Source organism: Aedes aegypti, chromosome 2, assembly GCF_002204515.2.
Source record: "Aedes aegypti strain LVP_AGWG chromosome 2, AaegL5.0 Primary Assembly, whole genome shotgun sequence".
In the NCBI taxonomy this organism is placed as follows: domain Eukaryota; kingdom Metazoa; phylum Arthropoda; class Insecta; order Diptera; family Culicidae; genus Aedes; species Aedes aegypti.
The window spans coordinates 63,395,085-63,416,630 of NC_035108.1; the positions used below are offsets into that span (position 1 = coordinate 63,395,085).

Genomic DNA, 21,546 nt, shown 5'->3' on the forward strand with positions numbered 1-21,546 from the left:
TCTGTGACTTTTTTCTTTGGCTAGATTTGGCTAAAATTTTGAACAGAAATTGTTTTGAGAAACATTTGAATGAATGAAATTACGAAGATATGATGTGATATCACACTAAAACGAGGATTTACATTTGAATCTCTAATGCAGAGCATAAAAGAATGTATGACAAAGACATCTCGCAATTCTCAGATTAGTTTTTATAGTTTATTTTGTACAGTTTGATGATTTCAATATCAATACATCGACATAATATAAACCTAACATTTTAAATAAGCTTACCCTGTTATCGATTCAGATTCATGTGCTCTTGAAAGTGTCTAACCTAATATTGCGACCCACCCGGCGCCTCTAACCGATTTTATTCGACCCATGGTACCGCTCGATGTGAGCCTTCAGCAGCACCTTGTAGTTGAAAGCCTGCTCGCACAGATGGCAGGCAAAAGGCCGCTCCTGCGTGTGGATGCGGGTGTGCGTCTTCAGGGCAAACGGGCTCTTGTATCCTTTGTTGCACACCTTACAGATGTACTTCCGCTCATCCGAGTGCACCCGTCTGTGGTCGTAGCAAATATTCCTATGTTAGATAGAATTAGATCAATGTTAGACAGCTACTTTAAAACAGAAAAAAAATCATAAAAACATACAAATTCTTAAACCTTTTCCCGCAGATTTCACACGAATACTTGGCCTCGCCGTGTACGCTCTGAATGTGCAACTTCAGAGAAGCCTCGTTTTTCAACGATGCGCCACAAGTTGGACAGATGCGGCCATCCTGTTCGCAGTACCTTCGTTCGTGTTTGATGCGCGTGTAATTGCTGGCGTAGGTTCTGTCGCAAAACTTCCGACATTTAAACGGTCTGAGGCCTTTGTGCTTGTTCAGGTGGAACGTCAATCCCGAGTTCTCCAGGAACGAAGCCGTGCAAATCGGACAGCTGTAGTACTTTTTGGTTGATGGGCTTTCCGTCGTGCAACGCGTTTGATGCAATATGAGGGCACGATGGCCATCGAAGTTCCGGTCACAGATGGTGCACGAAGAAATCTCGACCTGGTAGTGATCTTCTTCGAGTTCGATTGGTTTTGATGCTATCATTCTTTTAGCAGGTTGATATTCGCCTTCATCATCCTGAACTTTGGCCGAATGAACGACAACATCTTCTTTCGGTACAGGTTTCTTCCTTTTCGTAGGTTTCCTTCTTGAACGTTTAAATTCCTTCGACAATATAGCTTCCATATCATTGAGGGTATCATCCTTTGATCCGTCATCTGCGACATTCGGAAGCACATCGATCATTTCCAAATTTGTGTCCAATTTCTCTTGAACAACATGTCCTTGTTGTGCATCCATCGCCCAGCTATGTTCCCAGATGGCCTTCTGAATTTGATCGATCCCACTCAGGGTGGCTTCCGAAGTCCATTCCTCGCTATTGGCCAATCCCAAAGGAAACTGTTCCAATTTACTAGCAGCCTTCGTGCAGCACTCTCTGAAATCCGTTATCATCTGCACAAGCTTCCAGCACGTGTGGCAAATGTCCCGGTTTTCAAGTTTCAGAACCAAACCGAGCGCTTGATGTACTTTCCGTTCAGCAGCATCGATATCGGTGGAATCGAGGCTCATCCCTGAACGGAACTCTAAGAGATGTTCTGGAGCACATTTGCGTAGACATAATGTGCAAAACGAGCTAGTTTTGGGCTGTTGGTGTGCTGCTTCCGAATCTTCGGTAAAGCCTTCCACAAGCTGAGGTTCTATCACAGTTTCAACTTTTATGAAGGTGAAATCTAGAAAATGAAAGAATTGGGGTTTAAATTGCTTTCTTGTAATGGCTATATCGGTCATGCGACTTAGAGGCAAACGGAGTCTCTAGGAGATTTTTTTTATGAAATGAATATGTGGATAGGCGTTACAACGGCGCGATAAGATGGAAAGTAATAAGGTGGTTTCCAAATGAGCAAAGCCTTCAGGGACCAGTAGGGGGAGACGGGGCAAGATAAGCACAATATTCAGGAATTCTAGCGTCTATGGCACGTGATCAGGATTCGTCTGCAGACGATTAGCCCTGCCGAGGTTGGTCGCCTGTAACATTGTTAAAGTCGGCTAGAAGAAGTAGTTTGCCTAGGCTACTTCTGCTACATGTGTTAAGTGCTATATGCACTGGCCCCTCCCCGAAGTTATACCGGGGGGAGAAAAGGGTCTGAACCCAAGGGTAATGTCTGTGCACTCTGTATACCTTTAGCTGTCAATTCAATTTATTATTATTCATTAATATTGAAAAAAATCGGTAAGAACGTCACTAACAAAAGGTGCTTATCTTGCTTCGATTGGCCATCTTGAACCCCTACCCATAAGCATGGGAGCGTTCTGTATTCTGTCTAACTTCTCCATTGGAGAAGGGTTAGCTTAAAGTGTGGGATTTGCTACCAACTCAGGCAAAATACAGAGGGGTTCAATGTGCTCATATACTGTCGGCAATCAACGGACGATTGTATCGATCAATGACTGATATTGGGAATTCACACGCAGTCATATATTGTTTGTCCATATTATTTGTTTTCTTTTTGTCAGTTACCATATTTAGCTAGTTAGAAGTGCATTAGCCAAATTTTACAGCTACTGAGGTAGCTACAGTGATTTAAACAAAAAAAAAATCAATTGATCAAAACATACCCAAGTCGTTGTCTGATTCACTGTTCGTTGAATTTTGCACAAACTGAAAGGACATATTGGTCACATTTGTTTACTCCAAGTAAATTATTTATTTAACGACTATCAGTAACAGTTGTATTTTAAAATACTCCTTTCTGGACCTTATTCAGAAACTGCATCGAATGCATTCATTTTTAAAGTAAACATGATCAGCTGTGTGTACGGAGTGTCAATTGACAGCTCGAGATGCCACACTCGTTTGGATTTACCCAAATTTGAGTGAAATTAACTCAATTACACGGAATCTCATATCGACTTTTTGGCTTTGGTTTCTCTTCACTCAACAACGCGGTAAATGGCTGGGCATGGCGTACCATTGGTACCTCGCGTACCTGCAGGAATAAAATAGACCCCTTTGTGCGGTCCTTAGCCTCTTGCCCAGCAACTCCTATCCCTACCTCCTCGTGGTACTGGCCGGGGTACGAGTAACCTTGGGGAAGATCGGGTAACCAACCCCCGGTGGGAACTTTGGTCGTATGCTGACAGGGAAGGGGGGGTTTGCTTTTGCTTTGCTTCTGCAAACCTTGAGCGTCTGTACTCCACGTTAGGAGCGGCTCACAACAGCGTCTGTTCCCCATGTCAGGGGCGGCTGATCATCGTCCGAGTGCCAGAGAAGGACTCTAAGCTAAACTGCGCACTATGGCCCTCCGAACATTTAGGGGGAATGGTCCTCCGGAAATTTAGGGGGTTGGTGTCAGGCCCTGCGAGCCAGCCGTAAAAACACATCAGCACAGGAACGTCAACGAGAGAATACGGACCGGAACAATCGGCAAAGACCACAGCGACGAAAATGGACTAGCGATTGGAAACTCGGTACGTGGAACTGCAAATCCATAACCGACGTCAGAACCTATCGTGGCGCCAACATTGACTCCGACCACTACCTGGTGATGGTGAAACTGCGCCCAAAACTATCCGTCATCAACAATGTACGGTACCGACGCCCGCCCCGGTACAATCTCGAGCGGCTGAAACAACCGGATGTCGCCAATGCGTACGCGCAGCATCTTGAGGCAGCGTTGCCGGATGAGGGCGAGCTCGATAGGGCCCCTCTTGAGGACTGCTGGAGGACAGTCAAAGCAGCCATTAACGACGCTGCCGAAAGCGTTGTCGGATATGTGGAACGGAGCTCAAGAAACGATTGGTTCGACGAGGAGTGCCAAGAGGTTTTAGAGGAGAAGAATGCAGCGCGGGCTGCAATGCTGCAGCATGGTACGCGGCAAAACGTGGAACGATACAGACTGAAGCGGAAACAGCAAACCCGCCTATTCCAGGACAAAAAGCGCCGCCTGGAAGAGGTGGAATGCCAAGAGATGGAGTTGCTGTACCGTTCTCGAGAAACGCGGAAGTTCTATCAGAAGCTCAACACATCCCGCAAAGGCTTCGTGCCGCGAGCTGAGATGTGCCGGGATAAGGATGGGAGCATCTTGACGGACGGACGCGAGGTGATCGAAAGGTGGAAGCAGCACTACGATGAACACCTGAATGGCGCAGAGAACACAGGCACAGAAGGTCAGGACAGCGAAGGCGATGGCTACGTCAGCACAGCGGACAGCGGAAATCAACCAGCTCCCACGATGGGGGAAGTTAAGGATGCCATTCAACAGCTCAAGAACAACAAAGCCGCTGGCAAGGATGGTATCGGAGCCGAACTCATCAAGATGGGCCCGGACAGGTTGGCCGCTTGTCTGCATCGGCTGATAGTCAGAATCTGGGAAACGGAACAGCTACCGGAGGAGTGGAAGCAAGGCGTTATATGCCCTATCTACAAAAAGGGCGACAAACTGGAGTGTGAAAATTATCGTGCAATCACCATCCTAAACGCCGCCTATAAAGTACTATCACAGATTCTCTTCCGTCGTCTATCACCTATAGCAAACGAGTTCGTGGGAAGTTATCAAGCAGGTTTCATCGACGGCCGCTCGACAACGGACCAGATCTTTTCCGTGCGGCAAATCCTCCAGAAATGCCGTGAGTACCAGGTCCCTACGCACCATTTGTTCATCGATTTCAAGGCGGCATACGATAGTATCGACCGCATAGAGCTATGGAAAATCATGGACGAGAACAGCTTTCCCGGGAAGCTCACAAGATTGATCAGAGCAACGATGGACGGTGTGCAAAACTGCGTGAAGATCTCGGGCGAACACTCCAGTTCGTTCGAGTCTCGGCGGGGACTACGACAGGGCGACGGACTTTCGTGCCTGTTGTTCAATATTGCGCTTGAAGGTGTCATGCGGAGAGCCGGACTTAACAGTCGAGGCACGATTTTCACGAGATCCGGACAATTTGTTTGCTTCGCGGACGACATGGATATTATTGGGAGAAAATTTGAAACGGTGGCAGATTTGTTCACCCGCCTGAAACGCGAAGCAACAAAAGTCGGGCTAATGGTGAATGCGTCGAAAACAAAGTACATGCTGGTTGGCGGAACTGAGCGCGACAGGACCCGCCTAGGAAGCAGTGTTACGATAGACGGGGATACCTTCGAGGTGGTGGACGAGTTCGTCTACCTCGGATCCTTGTTGACGGCTGACAACAATGTTAGTCGGGAAATACGAAGGCGCATCATCAGCGGAAGTCGTGCCTACTATGGGCTCCAGAAGAAACTGCGGTCAAGAAAGATTCACCCCCGCACCAAATGCACGATGTACAAAACGCTTATAAGACCGGTAGTCCTCTATGGGCATGAGGCGTGGACTATGCTCGAGGAGGACTTGCAAGCTCTTGGGGTTTTCGAACGCCGAGTGCTAAGGACGATCTTCGGCGGCGTGCAGGAGAACGGCGTGTGGCGGCGAAGGATGAACCACGAGCTCGCTCAACTCTACGGCGAACCCAGTATCGTGAAGGTAGCTAAAGCTGGAAGGATACGCTGGGCAGGGCATGTTGCAAGAATGCCGGACAACAACCCTGTAAAGATGGTGTTCGCCACGAATCCGGTCGGAACAAGAAGGCGTGGGGCGCAGCGAGCTAGGTGGATTGACCAGGTACACCAGGACCTGGAGAGCGTGGGTCACAGTCGAGGATGGAGAGAAGCGGCCATGAACCGAGGGAATTGGCGAAATATTGTTGGCGAGGCTTTATCAAGATAATTGATGTAAAGCCAAATAAGTAAGTAAGTTTCTCTTCACTCAAATCGGCTCTTCCGTGTGATTTAGTCAAATTGGCTAAACAGCAGATAGTACACGAAGGAAAAACACCCTAGTTTGAAACAACCATTATTTTTGTTTATTTTCAAACTGAAAATTTTGTTGTTTTCAATCGAAAAACTATTGTTTCAAATCCATAGTTTTTTGATTAAAACTAATTTGTTAAAACAGTTGTTTCAATGTTCATTCTTTATGTTATTATAGCGTATGTAATAGTTGCTTAAAACTAAATTTCGAGTTTCAACAAACAACCGGTTTGCTTCTACTAAAAATAAGGTTGTTTGTTTATCTGACCAACTATTATTTTCAAAATAGAATAATGGGTTTATTAGACCAAAACAATATATCGAATCAAACTAAGGTTTGGTGAGAACCAAAACAACTAAAAGTTTTGTTTTTGATGAACCAACATCTTCTTTCGTGTTCGGTCATTTCGTGTGTTATATTCAAAAATTCCTGACATTTTTATTTTCGCAATTCGCTTTTGAAGAACACAATACGATTGAGTTTGTATTTAATGAAAAGCTCTTCAATTTAATTCATTACTCTGGAGGCACAGACAAACAGACGTCACACTCTCATCATTGTGCATCCACCACCACCACCTTTTTAACGGTCGATTCAAAAATATGGTAGGTGGCCAATCCGACACCTGCAGCGCTCGCATCGTTTTTGTTCGCGTTTGACGTTTACACACTACCGCCATCTGTTGGCCTGTCGGCCAAACACACAAATTTAAGCATTGGGCGTACATGTCCTCGTGACTATGATTTGATCGAGATTTGTTCTAAGTGTTACGTCTGTTTGTCTGTGCTGGAGGTAAGTAGTTGATTTCAAACAAAAGTTTAGTTTGAAATTTGCACAAACAAAATTAAGGTTTAAATCAATAATGTGTATTTTTTTAAAACCTGGGAGATGCGAACTGAATATATATTAACAAGCACTACGGCTGCTGTCAAACAAAAATTTTTATAAAAATGATCCGAGTCACGCTAAAAATGTTCTACAATTTATATAACACAAAGACCACCTACTGTAAAAAAAATGTGCTTGGTATAAACTATGCAAAAGTCTTTTACAACTTTTCTAAATTATGTTTTTGACTAACATACGACCAGAAACTTTCTGATTATGACCCTTTATTTGGTTTATTGCCTGCATTGAATTGATGATGCTTTGTGTAAAGCATTTAAAGAGTGCGCTTTGAATGTGGTTTCTAGCGCGAAGAGGCTTCTTTGAATGGTTGTTCTTCTTCGTGTTTTCCTGGTCTGCTGGATAGGTAGACGGTTTGACAGTTCGATAGGTAGATTTGGTTTCACTCTTCGCGTAACTCTCCATTCTTAGACTCTGGTTTCCTGCGAAATGAGCAAATAAACAACCGGTAGCACTTATGGAAAGGATTGTGTTCAACTTGAACTACCCAAAACAAATACATTTGTTGGCAAATCTTAGTTAGTTTTAATAAATGCATATTATTGATTTAAAACTTAATTTTGTTTGTGCAAGTCTCAAACTAAACTTTTGTTCGAAATCAAGTAATAATTGGTTTTATTCAATAATTATTTTTCTCCGTGTAGGTAGTTTTCTTTGAGAGCAGCGAAAAATGCCAATCCAGAGCAAAGTTATTTTTACCCAGCCTATAGAGTATCCATCGTGGGACAAAAAATCCCGGGATTTGAGAAAGTTCGGGATTTCCCGTTTTCCGGGATATAAGTTCTAACGTCCCGGGAATACCAGGATTCGTGAAATTATCGTAAGATTCGATCAGAACCACTAAATTTTAATTCAAAACAAACACATTTTTTCTTAGACTGATGCTTAATTAAATATTGTGTATTTCTCTCACTACTGAACAGCGAAGTGCGGCTTCATAAGTGCGAAAATGCGAATAAAAGTGCGGGATTTCATCGAATCATTTCGGTGTCTTCAGCGGGGTTGTTGTTTGGACTTCGAGGAATAACCCCGCTGAAGACACCGACTCGATTTGAAGCAATCGCGCACTTTTATTAGCATTTCCGCACTTGTAAAAACTTCTGCGATAGTCCAGTGGTGAAAGAAATGCGCAATGAAATAGAAAAGCCACATAAACGAGAGAGAATGAATATTACCATGAAAAGACCAAACTGTCAAATAAGTAAAATAGGGTAAATTATGTATTTTGTACAGGCTTAGGATATGTCTGGAAACGGCGATCGATTAACTGCATTAAATACAAATATTTCATTACGCAATGTTACTTTTTCTTAATGGTCCAATGTACCTTGAGTTTCTGAGGAGAAAATGCTTACAATCTGTAGCATTAGCTTCCAAAATAGCGTTTTTTTTGGCAGCCTGTCTATCATACATTTCGGACACCTAATATACATTTTGGACACCCTCATGTGAATATAATTTGGACAGAGACGTTATCTCAATATCCATACAATGGTTTCTTGAAAAGACGATCATATCATAATACATGTGAGTTTACATGTGACTTATGCATTTTTTCGCTTATTGGATGTGTATATTAGTGAAAATCGATAATTCCATTTAATGCAAGCAAATATCAGATCCATGAAAAACGCCTGCAAGTATGCGTGCATACGACATTCCAGTATGTTTCATCAGATGGCCAAATTATATCAACTGAACAAGAACCATAATCTATTTTGGACAACACCTGATTTATGCCTTATATACTCATGTTAAGGTTTAGATGAACTTACCTTAAATTTTAGACATATTTAATCATTTTTTTACTTTCAAACTTCTTATGAATGCTAACTCTTTTACTTACTTTACTTATGGGTCCTGGGCACCCATTCTGGTGCATAGGGCCGACGTGAAAGATTTCCATCCTGGGCGATTTCCAGCTATCGCCTTGACCTGCGGCCAGGTCAAATTGCCGTCGACTTCTTTTATTTCTTTGTTGAGGCTGCGCCGCCATGATCCTCTGGGTCTGCCTCTGCTGCGATGTCCTGCTGGATTCCATTCCAGCGCTTGTTTGCAGATTTCGTTTCCGCCCCGACGTAGAGTGTGGCCGACCCACCCCCACTTTCGTTGTCGAATTTCGGTTTGTATCGGTTGCTGGTGGCACCGACGATGGAGGTCAGCATTAGAAATCCAGTTGTGTGGCCACCATGCCCGAATTATATACCGCAGGCATCTGTTGATGAACACCTGCAGCCGTTGAGTGTTCTCCGCTGATACACACCACGTTTCACTGGCGTATAACAGCACAGATTTGACATTGGAATTGAATATTCGAATTTTGGTGCGTTGACTAATCTGACTGTTCTTCCAAATATTTCTTAAGCTCGCAAAAGCAGCCCTCGCCTTCTTGATCCGTGCACCTATGTCGATCTTGGTAGCGCCGTCAGACGCCAGTTGGCTACCAAGATATTGGAAGTTTTCGACGTTCTCCACTGTTTGCCCGGCTACTGTAAAGCTGGAAGGGCCGGCCGTGTTTACATCCAACGATTTGGTCTTGTTGACATTGATGTTGAGACCTGCCGCTGAGGAGCGTTCGGCAAGATTGTCTAGCTTACTCTGCATATCAGAGCGCCGTTGAGCTAGTATAGCAATATCATCAGCCAAATCGAGATCATTTAAGTGCTCCATAGTAATAGGCTGCCACAGCAGCCCACGGTTTTGTTCACGGTCAATGGCGCCTATCAGGATCTCGTCAATTACGATGAGGAACAGTAGTGGTGATAGTATACATCCTTGCCTCACTAACTAATGCTAACTCTGAGCGCTATTAATGCATTTAATGTATGTTCTTGAAATGCACATCCTCTTGCATTCGTAGGTTTCACATATGTTCTGTAGATACAATTTACAATTTTTATATTTTTGAAGCCAATTTGTGATTATTATGAAAATGGCCACCATTAATAAGTAGCATAGTGTATTAATAATGCAATACATGATTTCTCGTACATGTATTCCTCACCATCTCATTGGAAATAAGCATAGAACGACTAGCCTGTCCAAATTATATGCATGTTCAAATTATATACGTTACGCTATATTTTTTTTCTGGTTGTGAAGGATATTTATTACAGTTCTCTTCAACATAAGCCGTTTCTATGAGCCTACACGGGAAAAAAATCTGTGGTAAAAAATACTATTTTAGCTGACTACGCCCATTCTTGAAACTACCATGCAATTTCAGAACAATTTACTATGTTTACGGTACATCCCACCACATTACTGGTACATTCGACAGAAATAATTTACAACAATCTGATTTCGACTACAGACATGGTAAAATCAAGCGCATTTCTGGTCTGCTGAAAATTGCCGGTGCGAGCGCTTAAGTTAACCCCCTAAAATGGTAGTTTTTACCGCACATTTTTTGCCTACACGAATTTCTGAAATTACAACTTCACTTCAGACTATTTGTTCTACAAAATGTCGATGACTTTTCTAATGTCGGAAGCTAATTGTTTTAATATTATGTTTTAATATTATGCCTCGTGACCAATATTTGAATAGTGCGCTGTGTTTACCGAGAATCGTCAAATTAAAACCGAGATATCAGCTGTTGGGCTCTGTAGGAATAAGATGGTGTATAAAGAAAGGAATATATTTCTTTATACACCATCTTATTCCTACAGGTTCTCGGCGAATCCGTTGAAGTGTGTAGTTGTATAATATGCTTGTCCATAGTTTAATCAATCGATTGATAATGGAAAACCGAAGATATTCTACGCTTTTAGTTCAGAAATTTGAAAAAAAGTTTTTGTTTACAGTTGAAAAAATTCTGACGGCTTATGTTTCTGTGTGTAACGCGTTGTAACGGTTACATGGATGAACCGATTAAGTTAAATTAATTTCAGATAAAATAAACACATTTTCTATGTACAAACGGTTGATGCAAGTGCGGAATAGTCCTATCTTTACAAATGTCATGCGAATTGAGTTGATCTTTAGATTGAAACTGGGAAATTTGCATTAGTATTTCAATCCGTGACACCCACCATAAAACACAGTGTATCAGAAGGCCGGCTCCAGAGGCACGTTCCCCGCCATTTGGGAGATTTGTGCCATCGCCATATTTGAGCCTATTTCATCATCTACCCGATGGGAGAGGAAAGGAAAGGGAAAGATGGGAGGAAATAGGAGTGTGATCCCTTGAAGAGGGAAAATCGCATAAGCGAATTAAGAGCATGTAGCTCCATACCACAATGGGTTCGAACAGCGCCCTAAAAAGGGCACTGCAAAACGCATGAGCGTAAAGAGAGCCTATAGCTCATTACCACAGCGGGTTAAGAATAACAGTGTGTCCTGAAGATTCAGGTTTCTGAAATCAGTTTCACTGAATAAGTGTTTACCAAGTAATTGGAATCGCAATTACGCGAAAACTTGACAGTTACGTATAAGGTGATAAGAACTTCCATAATCGGAATCACAACTATCACACACAAATGTATCAACACACTGAATATTTGCCATGTGATAGTTGAGTCGGCAGTGGCCAGTCAAGGTTGTAACCAAGCGACTGCAATTCTGCTTTGACAGATTTGTTAAATACTTAGCCACCTTTGGGATGGCTTAGTAATGTACAGACGTCCACTCGTCCCGCGAAGGGAGTTGTGAGGAACATTTCCTATAAGCAAAGTGACAAGCAATTGTGAGATCACTCGAAACAAGGACATTTGTGTCCCAATTCACCGGAAGTGGAAACATCCAAATCACTAGGATTTCCAATGGACGGAGAAAATCCATGGAATTTGGTCACAACCAATTCCCAGTTTGTGGAGTATAACAAATGCAAAGTCTGCGAATTTACATTCTTATGTTCATACAGAGATGTAGCGATGATCAGATAATGATTCATCTTCTGATACATGCCAATTCGTCAACTCGTGACTGATTCTATTCGAGCAGAGCATTATGTCTAACACTTCTTCTCTAGCAGATACCATGAAGGTTGGGGGATTTCCTACAATAAGTAATCCAAGATTTGAAGTACTTAAGCATTCCATCAGACTGGAGCTTCTCAAATTGATATCATTGCCCACAATCAGCAGAAGGCTTTTTCATAGGCAGTGAACGACAACTCGTTTGAAATCATCCGTTGAGGATGGTTCATCATGTGGTAAATAGACCACAAAACGAAAGACGTATTTCCTATTGAGGTCACATACAGAAATATCAATTGTGACAGCACATACATCTCTGGTTGTTAACTCAGAAATGAGTGTAGCGACGTCAGCGCTATTTACGAGCACGCATGCACGAGGCATGGCACGCGAATTTGCCATTTCATGTTTCTGGAAGTAGCAAAAACTGGGTCCACTAGGTTTCCTAGATAAAAGTTTACAAAAGTAAGGTTTTTGAACTAGCGCCACTTGAGCTGTACCATTTGCATGAGTCTACAAAGATTAATCGTTGCTGACATTTTATGCTGGAGATTGATCTAACTAAGGTATCCTAGCCGTAGCCACTACCCAAACTAGGCAGGATTAAGCTTTTCGCAATCTCAGAACGAAAAAGACCAGCAGCGAACTAAACTAAATTACATTAAATGTATTAATAATCCCACCCTTATTTAGCCTCAGGCTTGAGACTGAAGAAGGGCAGCCAATTATCTCGGAGAAACACAAGGTCACCTGCACCATTGCACCGGGTAGCACAGGAAGGGCATAATACTGTAGAGGGCGCCCTGGAACTCCACAGGCTCCGTTTGCGGCTAGGTTTTATTTAGACCCCCTAACCATTCATTCTTAGGCACGGTAAGCTTAAAGCCGTATGAATTAGGGGTCACCTGTGAGGTGGACTTTTACCACCGGAACAGGCAGTCCGTAGTGTTAATTCTTAGCCAGTTGAAACAACCGCTACCGACACTACGCGGCTATCTAGGCTGATCGGGAAAAGGAATTTAACATTGATTATTAACTCCTGACGTACCCAAACAGCCCTGAACACATTATATATTTCTTTATATACCATCTTATTCCTACAGGTGCTCGGCGAATCCGTTGAAGTGTGTAGTTGTATAATATGCTTGTCCATAGTTTAATCAATCGATTGATAATGGAAAACCGAAGATATTCTACGCTTTTAGTTCAGAAATTTGAAAAAAAGTTTTTGTTTACAGTTGAAAAAATTCTGACGGCTTATGTTTCTGTGTATAACGCGTTGTAACGGTTGCATGGATGAACCGATTAAGTTAAATTAATTTCAGATAAAATATACACATTTTCTATGTATAAACGGTTGATGCAAGTGCGGAATAGTCCTATCTTTAAAATGTCATGCGAATTGAGTTGATCTTTAGATTTAAACTGGGAAATTTACAGGAACATGGGCCAGGGGGTTCAAAATATGTAGGGGTCCAAAATATATTGATTACCATAGTATTTCAATCCGTGACACCCACTATAAAACACAGTGTAGTCAAAAGTATAATGCTACCATTGTCAAATAAAGCATGATAATAAATATTCGAGCTGTTTAGTGGAATACCTATAAGTAGATAAAACCCGAATTTCGTACTATACCATTTAAAGGACCAGAACACAACAAGGAACATCGTAGCAAAGGTCATTACAACAGGACAACGCAGCAGGGCAGGTAAGGGCGAGACAAGGATCGTGAAAGAACTTTAGGATAAACCAGTGTTTGGACAAACGGTGAAATATATGTCATTTTACCCTAGTATAAGCAATATTCATACTTACACAAATAAATGCCAATAAACGTTAGTATTCCTTGTGCCTCCGCCATGGCAGGACGGCTGCGTATGGATTGTGTTTCATTTATCATCGAAATCAGAACGTATATTAAAAAAGGGTCCACCCATGCGCGATCAACCAGTGTTCTACATCAAGGCGGATAAAGGCAACGCGATCGTCATCATGGACAAGACGGATTACGACGAACAAATGGCGAAAAAGATAAACGAAGGCCCCTACCGACACTACCCGGACTCAGCAAGCTTACAGACAAAATCCTGAAGGACTGCAAGGCGATCATTGGCGAGGCTCGTTTGAAAGAGTTAAACCCTAATTTTCCACGGATTAAAGAACTGTCGAAAATTCACAAGCCGGGAAAAGAAATGCGAGAAATCATTTCGGCACTGGCGAAATGGTTAGTCAAGAAATTCCAGAGTATGTCAAATCCATTCCCCACTAGGTCAGTTAAAAACACCCAGGAGTTCTCCCAGAAACTATTACAGTCAGGATACGTCGAGGATGACGAGATGATGGTTTCTTTCGACGTAGCTGCTTTTTTTCCTAGCGTTTTAGTAAAGTATTTCCTAAATCTTCTCGAGGACTGGTTATTGCCCCAAAGGACGGTTGCATCATGGAAAGGAAAGGGCAGGACATACATGAGGTTGGCAAGATTGTGCATGAACGAGAACTACTTTCAATTTCGAGGAAATTTCTACAAGCAGACGAAAGGAGCCCGCATGGGAAACCCTATCTTGCCGTTTTTGTGCGAACTATTCATGGCGAATGTTGAGGAAAATTTAAAGAAACAAGGAGTATTGCCGGATAAATGGTGAAGATACGTCGACGACATTTTCAGTGTTATTAAGCGGAACGATCTGGCTACAATTTTGGATACAATCAACAGCGTACACAAGAAAATCAAGTTCATCGACGAGGAAGAGAGGGATGGAAAACTACCGTTTTTGGAACTACTTGTCACCAGGGTAGAAAGTTCTTCATACAACTTTGAAATCTATAGGAAGCCTACAAAAACACAGCAAGTCATCCTCTACACATCGAATCATTCGATCCAGCATAAGATGGCAGCATTTCACCACATGCTTCACAAGAAGCAGACTCTACCCCTCAGTGGAGACGAAAAGACCAAGGAACTGGAATATATCTACGAGACGGCAATGATAAACGGATACAGAGAAAGGACGATAAAAGCCATCATCGACAAAAAGGAAAAACACCATATTCGGAGTGCGTTGACGACACTCACCCCTAGTGATCCTTTATAAAAGAGATACGCGGAAGCTGACATTTCTGTCAGAGTGTGAGCCAATCGAGCAGCGAGAGCTGTCAAAGCGTGAGCCAAACGAACATGCAATCCGCTTGAAATTATTTCGGTAAAAGTTGTTTCGCCTAGAGCAAAAAGTATGAAATATTTCCCTTTATTTTAATTTTTGTCAATGTGATATTTAGTTGATGATTTTTTCTGCTGTTTATTAGTTTGGAAATGTAGCCCAAACGAAAACACGAACAAAATTCACCTTTTAGCAATGAGCAATTCGGAATCGATTTGGTGTTTTCCAGCAGAGTCAACCAGTTTAAGACTTCGTTAGGCTCTACCAAGAAACACACTGAACAAGACTGTTTGCAAAATCAGTTGTCCTCACTGCAGCAAGGTCTACTTTGGTCAAACTAAGCGGTCTCGCGATGTTAGATTCAAGAAGCACTTAGCGGAAATAGGAAAAGCTCAGAATACGAAACAAATTTTGTTGTATATTCCACCGAATTTTTGGTAGAATTAAGAACTGCACCAACGATTTCAAACCGATTACAAAAATCTCTTAAGTTTACTATAATCTGCTGAAAATCACTGAGTAATGCCGTAATGCTGTAAATGTGACCATGTCTATAGTAGCATCCACTACAAAGCATTGTATTACAATCCGTGACACCCACCGTACAACACAGTGTGGTCAAAAGTATAATGCCAAACTTGTCTAATTAGGAATATTTCTAGTCATAAATACTGCAACTCTAGTTACATAAACCGAATATATTTTCTGTGTTTTGGAAGAGCTAACAAATTTGTGTAGTCGGTTACAAATCGTTGGCGCAGTTCTTAATTCTACCATGAATTCCAGGCCCATGGCACGGAATCACTTTTAGCGTAGTCAACATCTTTATCTAAATTACTCATTTTTGAGGAGATTGGATCAAGAGTGTAATTATTATTATTATAAGTTGTTTTGTTTGATGTTTATGATCAAAAATGGATCAATGGTTGAAATGACATAGCGAATCGTTGCTCGGAAACTTACGGGATGCATTATATCGTTTTCGCTTCCTCCCAAGCCATCGTAATTGTGGGTGTGGGGTGTAATTCTGTTGGCCTATCGGCCAAACACACCGTTTTTAGCATTGGGCGTACATGTCCACGTGACTATGATTTTGATCGGCATTTGTTCTAAGTGTTACATCTGTTTGTCTGTGGTGTGTTATAGACAACTATAATAACTTCGAAAAGCGATCACCAGAAACAAAGGTATGGGCTACATTTTGACAGCTGTCGCAACTAACAGTGGGCGATATTGACTTATCGCCCGGGACATCTTGACTACGATGAGCACTGTGTGTTACTATAGGGATGTCTATGGCCTGATTTTTATGGTAAGGATGGTAAAAAAGACATGGGAACTCTAGTTGGATTAAATGGTATAGTACTAAATTCGTTTTTTCATCTACCTAAGTTTTGAACATTTTTCAAAATTTCTCCATAGTGATTTCCATATAAACCTACATCGTCTTTAGACCACCTTAAAATCCCACATAGAAAGCTAAAAATAATCACAAGACACTATTTTTATGGTAAGAATAATAAAAAAGATATAAATATAATAAATAATTCTTGAATCTACCCACGCCCCCATAGTTACGCGAATGCATTTGATGCGCCTTGATTCAAATGTTTAAAAGGTTGTTGATAAGAAGTCAGTTTTACGTCTTTTAACATCTGCAGTGAAGTTAAGCTGGAACCAAAACTTAGGACATGGTTGCAGGCAGAGACCCAAGCGATTACCTTTGGGGCGGTCCATTTATTACGTAAGACAATTTTTGGGATTTTTCAACCCCCCCCTCCCCCCATGGTAAGACTTTTTGTATGACAAAAAAAAATAATTGTATGGCGCGTAAGAAATCTCAAACCCACCCTCCCCCCATAATCCCTTACGTAAGTAATTAATGGACGGCCCCTTTATACATATAGCTGTGTTCTAAATGACAATGTTCCGAGTGACGCAGAGATAAAAGGACAGTGAAAAGGAGGACTTTGTTAAATGAAACAATCACAACATATTTAGAGATTTGAAAAGGCTTCAACTTTCTTTTGGCAATTTCTCATACAAAATAGATGAAAGTCTATTTACAGAAAATAATTTAATCCATTCGCACTACTTAACACCTAATCTAACTGCTTTTCCGCGCCTCAATCCCGCACGAATTCCTTCTGGTTCCGATCGCACGCCAACCGCTTGGACAGCTGCTTGCAGAACTGCACATCCCGGATGTAGTCTCCGATGAACACCGACAGCAGGTACCACTGCTTCATGCCGGAGGCTCGCACCTTGTAGTTCCTACAAATACGTCAAGAGAAAGGGAAAATTCAGTACCGTCATACAAAGGCTATCACCCCTCTTGGGGGCGCATTTTTTTGTGTCAAACTTCAAGATATCGTTCCAGTCCGGTTGGTAGTCTCCAGGGGCGCTAGTAGTGCGAGTCGATCGAACCGCATGCAGTCGGCATGGTTCTTCTTCGATGCACGCCTTCGGGCCAAACTCCTGCAGGATTTTGCGTTCCGCCTGGGCAACGTCAACGGCCATTCGGGAGATTTCCTCATCCGTCAGTTCGCCAGCACCGGCCAACGTTTCCCGCCGGCTGCGCGATTGGTAGGTTTCTGTGGAAGAAGAGAAGGTGGAAAATTAAATCATTTGAGCTGTTTTATTGTATCGTACTCTATTAGTTGATTTTTGTTGATTTGTTTGGACTTATTTGAAGGTAAACTAATATGGGTTTCAAAATTTCATCATCTGATAACCTATACAGCGCACTACTTCCGACATTAGGTTTAATGTACAGGGAAGGCAGCGTAGTGAAAAAGCGAAAGGCTCTATTCGGTTTAGTTCTAGAAGGGGTGTATAGGTATTCCACTAAACAGCTCGAATATTTATTGCCCTAAAATTGCCTGGAGAAATATCTACAGAAATCACAATCAGATCTTTTTAGGTAATACCTGCAGTAATTTCTAGTAACATTTGTAACGAAATGCTGGAAAAATATAAATAAGAAATTCCTAAACATGTTTCAATTATCTGAGGTATCCTGCAATCTTGTTTGAAGAAGCTTAATAGATATTTCTGGGAAAATTCATAGGATTGTATCCAAAAGCTGTTGAAGCAATCTCTGAACGAGTTCTTGAAGTAGCTGTCAGAGGAATCCCGAATCAAATAAATGATTTGTTTTAAGTAACATTTCATTAAAAATGTCAAATAAATTTTTAGACATCCTTCAAAGAGTTTATGGAGTTTCATAAATCCCAATCTCCCAGCTGGATTGGAAGGAGGTAGTTTCAGCTGCGGTGATTGATATGCGTCTGAAGATAAGCGAATTAGTGCAGTAGGCCGAAACGTTACGCAAACGATAAATCAATGTTTTATTTGTTCACCGAAAAACATCAATAAAATCAACGGTGATTAAACCCAAAAAAAAAGAATATCAAGAGGAAAATTAAATACATATAAAGAAAAAACTGGACGAGCTGCACAAGGATTGGAAGAAAAAACCAGTGATTCCTAAAGCTAAATATGCTGTTTCGCTCAAGAAGAGTAGAAATTTCGTCGACAGAATTGTTCAAAACATTTTCTAGAGACATTTTCCATTTGAAATGAAATTTCTTCTCTACTGTGTAATGCAATCAAAGAAAAATGATTTTCTCGACCATTTGGTCGGCGTTAAGTCAGCGTGGACCAAGTAACATTTTGCATATTTCGAGAAAAACAACATTTAACATTTTGTAATTTTTTATCTCGTTGAAATTTTTGTTCAATATTACTACACACCTTTGTGCTACTTTCAAACAATACCTATAATGTGAAGAAATAATCATAAAAAAACTTAATCCAATCCTTTGCTAGAACGATTTTTTGGTGGACTATGTGCACTTGGTCCACTCTGATTGAACTAAAGACCACCGTTTGGTGATTTGGTTCACTCTGACTGAACAATTTCTAGGAAAATAACAATCATTCAATGCTTACTTGTTCAAGCTGGGTGAATATCTCTAAGATAAACAGATTATCAACTTCCTTCGACATCAGAATCGTAGATTTTTCAATAATCCATATCTTCAACCCCTAAGTCAGAGTAAACCAGTTGAAAATCTTGAATCTTGAGTAAAGACCAAAATATACTAGTTAAACAAACGGGTTCTAGGACATTCCATACAAACATCTCAGAACTACCAAAAACTTCTATCGGACTCTGGAATCGACTCACAAAATGCAAAAATCAATCAGTTTATTGCTGTTTGACCCTTGGTCCGCTCTGTCTCCACAGAAATTGTTGCAATTTCTGACCACCCATCCAAATATGGTAAATGGTCAAAAATCAAAACCAAATGCATCGAATATTGATGATTGAGAAGAAGAATCATTTGATGTCGAAAAATCTGACAAATAACTTGAAATGTGTCTAATTTTTTAGTATTCCTCAGCGTGTCGATCACTTTCGCTGTTATGGTAATAAGCACTCTTACTGCATATTTTCATGGGTTTTTATTGATCATCCAAAATTTGTAACATACCTCTCGCAGTTTATAGCATTCATCAAATATGATCAAAGTGAAATGGAGTCAATGTAATTTCGCATCTAGTGATGGTATATTTCCATTTTCCCAAGTTTTGCACTTGGTCCACTCTGACTTAACGCCGATCATTTCTGAAAAGAAATTTCGAACGCATCAAGATAGGCGATTACTTTTCTTTTCTGAGTACTCATAAAAATATATAATTCCTGAAGCAGTATTCCGGGTGTAACTCTCAAGCGAGTTTTTTTCATAATTTTTATACCCTCCTCTGACCCCCACACAAAACAGTTCGCGGAAAACTCCCTGGTCGTGGACACTACTAAATAAGCAAATGTAAGAACACAGAGAGAAAAAATCAAAAACGACAAAAAACTAGTGACATCCCATTGTAACATTAGTTCCTTTGAAGGGACTCACGAATAAAAAACTAAATAAATAAACTAAATTAATTTACTAAGCGATAACAATAGTGGCTTCAAACTAATAGTATAACGAGAAACAATAAACAAATCTTTAAGCTTAAGGTGAAGATGCATCGAAACCAAATCTCGAATTTTCAAGAGCACAAATCTAGAGAACCTGACAACCGTTCGTACTGAAAATCTAATCGATTGGTCACCACCAGCGAGTGACCAGTGAGTAGCATTTTCAGCACAAACGGTTGTCTGGTTCTCTAGATTTGTGCTCTTGAAATTTCGAGGTTTGGCTTCGATGCATCTTCACGTTAAAACTTAAATGTATGGAAAAACTAGCAACAGCCACACAGCTAAAAATATGTTGTAAATTTCAGTTTATTTTCATGCACATATTTGGAGCATCAAAATAAACTGAAATGTCAACGCCAAATCGCTTATTTTTTAATCGAATGCACTTTAAATTTACACGATCATGCAACAATCAAGCATCTTTAGTTGAAAATTAAACGTTATGTTGTAACAATAGATGAATTTGATTTATTTTTACTATACTCTTCTGTTTACGCTACATTGATTTTTTTTTATCTGTGCAGGAAAACCTTCTTGTACAAAACAAAGACACGTTTAGAGAATATATTTATTCACATTTTTTAAGATATGTTGCTTCAGCTTGCTTTTGAAAATAATATTACTAGATATGTTTTTAATTCATTGGGAAATGCATTGAACTTAAATGCACCATACACGGAGAGAACTGAAAACCCACATTTGAGTATTTTTAGCTTACTTTTGAGTTATTTTTCTCTCCATATTTCATTCGCTCCTCCTATTGTTGTCAGATAGCGAAGAGCAAAACAACTCAAAAACCGAACCTTAGTGCGTTACCTCAAATTTGAGTAAGTGTGTGTGTGTGTGTGATCCATCTAACCCCCACTGTCCGGCAGTGGTTTTATGGAAAAAGTTTTCAGCAAAACTGCTTAGATCCTACATTTTTTGCAAAAAACTTCAGTCCGGGAGTTAGAAGGTGATAGCTCTATTGCAGATCCTGTGACCCATTTCAGAATGGCTGGAGAGACACGTCCATTCAGAAGTCACTTTCACTAACAACAAGCCCCGCATGTATGCATAACCGTTATCAAATGGATAATGATAATACATACACACTTCCTGTTTCAAAGATGTTTGCTTTGAAACTGGCGCGTATTTAATATTTAGGTATCGATAAATATGTAATCAGAACAATCTCACCAAAATCCATCCAATGCGGCGTTGTCATCAAAACCACTCAGCAATCGATTAGGTATCTATTTCCTTCTCCTCGTGGCACATATAATATTTGTCGGTGGTAGACCACAATGGGTTTCTTTTCACCACCATTTCTATTTCTTACTTTCACGAATTTATAAAACTTTACCACTTAACATAATCACCAAAATCATAATTTTGTTTTTATTCCTCCGAACCATCCGTCCGGGTGGCGTAGTACCGTCAACCGAAAACCCGTTACCTCAAATTTGAGTAAGTGGCACAATACTGGAAGTTGAGTTATTTGATCTGCCGATTGAGTGAAAAAAAACTTAGCCAGTAGGTATTTTTTCGCATGGCTGCAAATGAAAACAACTTCTACCCCGTCGATTCAAAATTAGGTTAACGCGCGAACCCTCGGAATTGAGTGGAATGAACTAACTTTTGAGTACTTCATTTTCTCCGTGTACTTGGTAATCCGCACAGAGAATAAGTTGGTGCATGCAAAATGCGCCACTCTAAAGCC

The 21,546-nt window shown here is 40.9% G+C and overlaps 2 protein-coding genes across 3 annotated transcripts in view; both read right to left on the reverse strand.

The window, feature by feature from the left end:
• Window positions 1–176: 176 nt before the first annotated feature.
• On the reverse strand, window positions 177–8,657 carry LOC5574284 (GDNF-inducible zinc finger protein 1). 2 transcript variants are annotated; one of them, XM_001661285.2, is made up of 3 exons: window positions 8,621–8,657; window positions 636–1,767; window positions 177–565 (listed from the first exon to the last, which is right to left on the reverse strand). In XM_001661285.2, the coding sequence occupies exons 2-3, from the start codon at window positions 1,604–1,606 to the stop codon at window positions 343–345; spliced, it is 1,194 nt and encodes a 397-aa protein (XP_001661335.1). In that variant the 5' UTR covers window positions 1,607–1,767; window positions 8,621–8,657; the 3' UTR covers window positions 177–342. The 2 variants fall into 2 exon arrangements, with proteins under 2 accessions (XP_001661335.1, XP_021696721.1); XM_021841029.1 differs by lacking the exon at window positions 8,621–8,657 and adding an exon at window positions 2,654–2,944.
• Window positions 8,658–16,853: 8,196 nt separating this feature from the next.
• Window positions 16,854–21,546, reverse strand: part of LOC5566329 — a 32,849-nt gene continuing 28,156 nt past the window's right edge. Inside the window, exons 2-3 of the mRNA XM_001650668.2 lie at window positions 17,220–17,451; window positions 16,854–17,131 (exon numbers count right to left, since the gene is read on the reverse strand). Coding sequence (XP_001650718.1) covers window positions 16,984–17,131; window positions 17,220–17,451 — 380 coding nt within the window. The 3' untranslated portion in view covers window positions 16,854–16,983. The remainder of the gene's footprint in view (window positions 17,132–17,219; window positions 17,452–21,546) is intronic.